Source organism: Cucurbita maxima, unplaced genomic scaffold (genome assembly GCF_002738345.1).
Source record: "Cucurbita maxima cultivar Rimu unplaced genomic scaffold, Cmax_1.0 Cma_Scf00011, whole genome shotgun sequence".
Classification (NCBI taxonomy): Eukaryota; Viridiplantae; Streptophyta; class Magnoliopsida; order Cucurbitales; family Cucurbitaceae; genus Cucurbita; species Cucurbita maxima.
Window position 1 is genome coordinate 4,560,478 of NW_019272027.1, and position 3,239 is coordinate 4,563,716.

Genomic DNA, 3,239 nt, shown 5'->3' on the forward strand with positions numbered 1-3,239 from the left:
TTTTTTTTTTTTTTTTTTAATTACAACTGCTGTCCATTCTTTACAAACGACAGTTCTGCAGGAAAAAATAATAATAAAATAAAAAATCATGGAATAAAATCAAACCTAATGGAACCCACAAAACGACAAAAACCAAAGTTAATCCATGAGTGGTCCTTCTTTTATAGTCCTCCGCCGGCCTTTCTACGGCCAACTTCATTTCGCTCCCAGCTTCTGAAACTATGGGCGGCCGGAATTATGATATTTCTGAAACTTCCGGCCACCAAATTCCGTTCATCGAGTTAGGCGATGATCCCCGCAAGCCCAAAACAAATTATTTTGCTTCTTTTTGTGCAATCGTTGCTTCCATGTCTTCCATTTTGGGCGGTTACGGTGAGAAACTTAGCTTCCTTCCTCTCAATTCTTCACCTCTTTCTCTTAATCTCTGCATATTTCTACAGATATTGGTGTAATGAGTGGAGCGTCCATCTACATCCAACAGGATTTCCTGATCTCCGATGTTCAGGTGGAAATTCTGGTCGGAATCGTCACCCTCTACGCCGTTATCGGCGCCGCAGCGGCTGGCAGAACCTCCGATTGCTTCGGCCGTCGGTCCACCATGATTTTCGCCGCCGGCTTCTTCTTTGTCGGAGCCATTCTAATGGGGTTCGCCCCAAATTACGCCTTCCTCATGTCCGGCCGATTCTTCGCCGGCGTCGGCATCGGATTTGGCTGCTTGATTGCCCCTGTTTTCATCGCTGAGGTTTCTCCCACATCCTCTCGCGGCTGCCTCTCCACTTTCCCGGAGGTCGGTTGTTCAATTTTAAGTACGAAAAGATATCTTATCTTTTGGTTTTGAAATTTTAAGGAGCTTGAATTTGTCACAGATATTTGCTAATGTCGGCATCTTACTCGGATACATTTCGAATTTCGCATTCTCCGGCTTCCCAACTCATCTGGGGTGGCGATTTATGCTCGGAATTGGCATAGTTCCGTCGGTGTTCTTAGCAGCCGCCGTGATTCTCGTAATACCGGAGTCCCCACGGTGGCTGATAATGCAGGGCCGAATCGGCGAAGCCAAACAAGTCCTAATCAGAACCTCAGATTCCATCGAAGAATCTCTCCAGCGGCTCGCCGATCTAAAAACTGTCGTCGGAATTCCAGAGAGATGCGAAGACGACATCGTTCAAGTCCCAAAACAGAGGAGCCATGGGAGCAGCGTTTGGAAGGAGCTCTTCCTCTGCCCGACGCCGGCTATCCGCCACATCCTTATCACTGCTGTCGGCGTCTATTTCTTTGCAGAGGCGACCGGCATGGGCGCCGTCGTTTTGTACAGCCCCAAAATCTTCGAGAAGGCCGGAATCTTATCCTCGGAGCACAAGCTTCTCGCGACGGTGGGGGTCGGCCTGGTGAAGACCGTCTTCGTCTTGATCGCCACCGTCTTGCTCGACCGGGTTGGACGGCGACCGTTGATTCTGACGAGCATCGGTGGTCAAGTTATTTCGCTGATTGCGTTAGGTGCCGGTCTCACGATTATTGAGAAGTCGGACGAACAAGTGACGTGGGCGGAGGGGCTGTGCATTGCAATGGTGTTATTCGACGTGGCATTTTTCTCAATTGGATTGGGGCCCATGTGTTACGTCAGCTCGGAGTTTTTTCCGTTGAAGTTACGCGCCCAAGGGACGAGCGTGGGGTTCATCACAAATTCAACCATGGGCGCAGTTGTTGCAATGACGTTTCTGTCCCTGTCTAGGGCGATTTCAATTTGTGGTGCATTCTTCTTCTATGCGGGCATTGCGACAGTGGGTTGGGTGTTTGTTTATGTGGTGTTCCCAGAGACACGGGGCCTGGATTTGGAGGATGTGGAGGGGCTTTTTGGTAATTTGATGTGGAAATTTTCTGTCAAACACCGAGATATTAAAAATTAAAAAAAATCTTAATTACCTACCGAGTATTTAAATGTAAATATTCCTTCTAACGACTATTACATGCCTGTGATGATTATCGTGTGAAAAATTATTTAAAAACAATTCGTTTTAGACATTGCTAGGGACTTGAGTGTTCTTAAGCTCTTTCAAACACAATAATAGCATCATAATAATTCTATAGTTGAAAATTGAAAAAAATATCATCATTTTCAAAACTTTGATAAAATAAAAACGATGACTTAGATGTAGAAATCTAACTATTGTGACTTGGTTTCCACGTGTCCACCATGCATGTCACACCCGAGTAAAAGAGGGTTAACGAATGAACCATTACCACATTCGACTGAAAGCGATTATAAGGATAGTATAGTCAAAAAAAAAATATTAAAAGAATTGTAAGTCATTATTTGTGTCAACAAGGTGCATATTCTTTTTTGGTGGCTTAATGATGTTGGATGATGAAAGTCCCACATCGGTTAATTTAGGGAATGGTCATAGATTTATAATCTAAGAATACACTCTTCATTGGAATGAGGCCTTTTGGGGAAGCCCAAAGCAAAGCCATGAGAGCTTACGCTCAAAGTGGACAATATCATACCATTGTGGAGAGTCGTGTTCGTCTAACATGGTATCAGAGCCATGCCCTAAACTTAGCCGTGCCAATAGATTGGCAAATCCTCGAATGTCGAACAAAGGACTCCAAAAAGGAGTCAAGCCTCCTTGAAGGTACGAAGGCAGTCAAAAATGACTAAGACTCCAAAGGAGTCAAGCCTCGATTAAGGGGAGGCGTGCTTTGTTCGAGGGGAGGTGTTGGATGATGAAAGTCCCACATCGGTTAATTTAGGAAATGGTCATGGGTTTATAATCTAAGAATACACTCTCCATTGGTATGAGGCCTTTTGGGGAAGCCCAAAGCAAAGCCATGAGAGCTTACACTCAAAGTGGACAATATCATACCATTGTGGAGAGTCGTGTTCGTCTAACAAATGATACGAATATAACCACATACTATATATAAATATCTATCTTATATTTCTCTACCATCTTCTTATTAAATCATTGTTTACTACCACAATTGCAAAAGCTATAAATAGGCATCATTCTCCATATCCCAACAATTCTCACTATTGGAGACTCAGTCAAACGAACAATTTCATTTTCAAACTATTATCATCATCTTCAGTGCACCCATACTAATCCACGCTTTGCACAGCCTCAGTGTTCCAACATCAACCCATTTTGTTAGCATGTTTGGTGGATTCTTTGCACTTCTATCTTCTCAAAACAAATCATCATCTTTCACTAACCTGCAAGTGAAATAGTATAGGCTTC

General features: G+C 43.8%; 1 protein-coding gene across 1 annotated transcript; it reads left to right on the forward strand.

The window, feature by feature from the left end:
* The first annotated feature begins 169 nt into the window (after positions 1-169).
* LOC111486456 (polyol transporter 5-like) lies at positions 170-1,917 on the forward strand. The gene is made up of 3 exons (XM_023133619.1): positions 170-372; positions 441-787; positions 867-1,917. Exons 1-3 carry the CDS (start codon positions 222-224, stop codon positions 1,905-1,907), a joined length of 1,539 nt encoding a protein of 512 aa, XP_022989387.1. The 5' UTR covers positions 170-221; the 3' UTR covers positions 1,908-1,917.
* The last annotated feature ends 1,322 nt before the right edge of the window (positions 1,918-3,239 follow it).

Excerpts from the sequence above, each read along its gene's own strand:
- LOC111486456 (XM_023133619.1), top strand. The coding sequence starts at position 222 with ATGGGCGGCCGGAATTATGATATTTCTGAAACTTCCGGCCACCAAATT. Across the intron at positions 373-440 it reads TTCCATTTTGGGCGGTTACG|ATATTGGTGTAATGAGTGGA; the intron begins GTGAGAAACTTA and ends ATATTTCTACAG. Across the intron at positions 788-866 it reads GCCTCTCCACTTTCCCGGAG|ATATTTGCTAATGTCGGCAT; the intron begins GTCGGTTGTTCA and ends AATTTGTCACAG.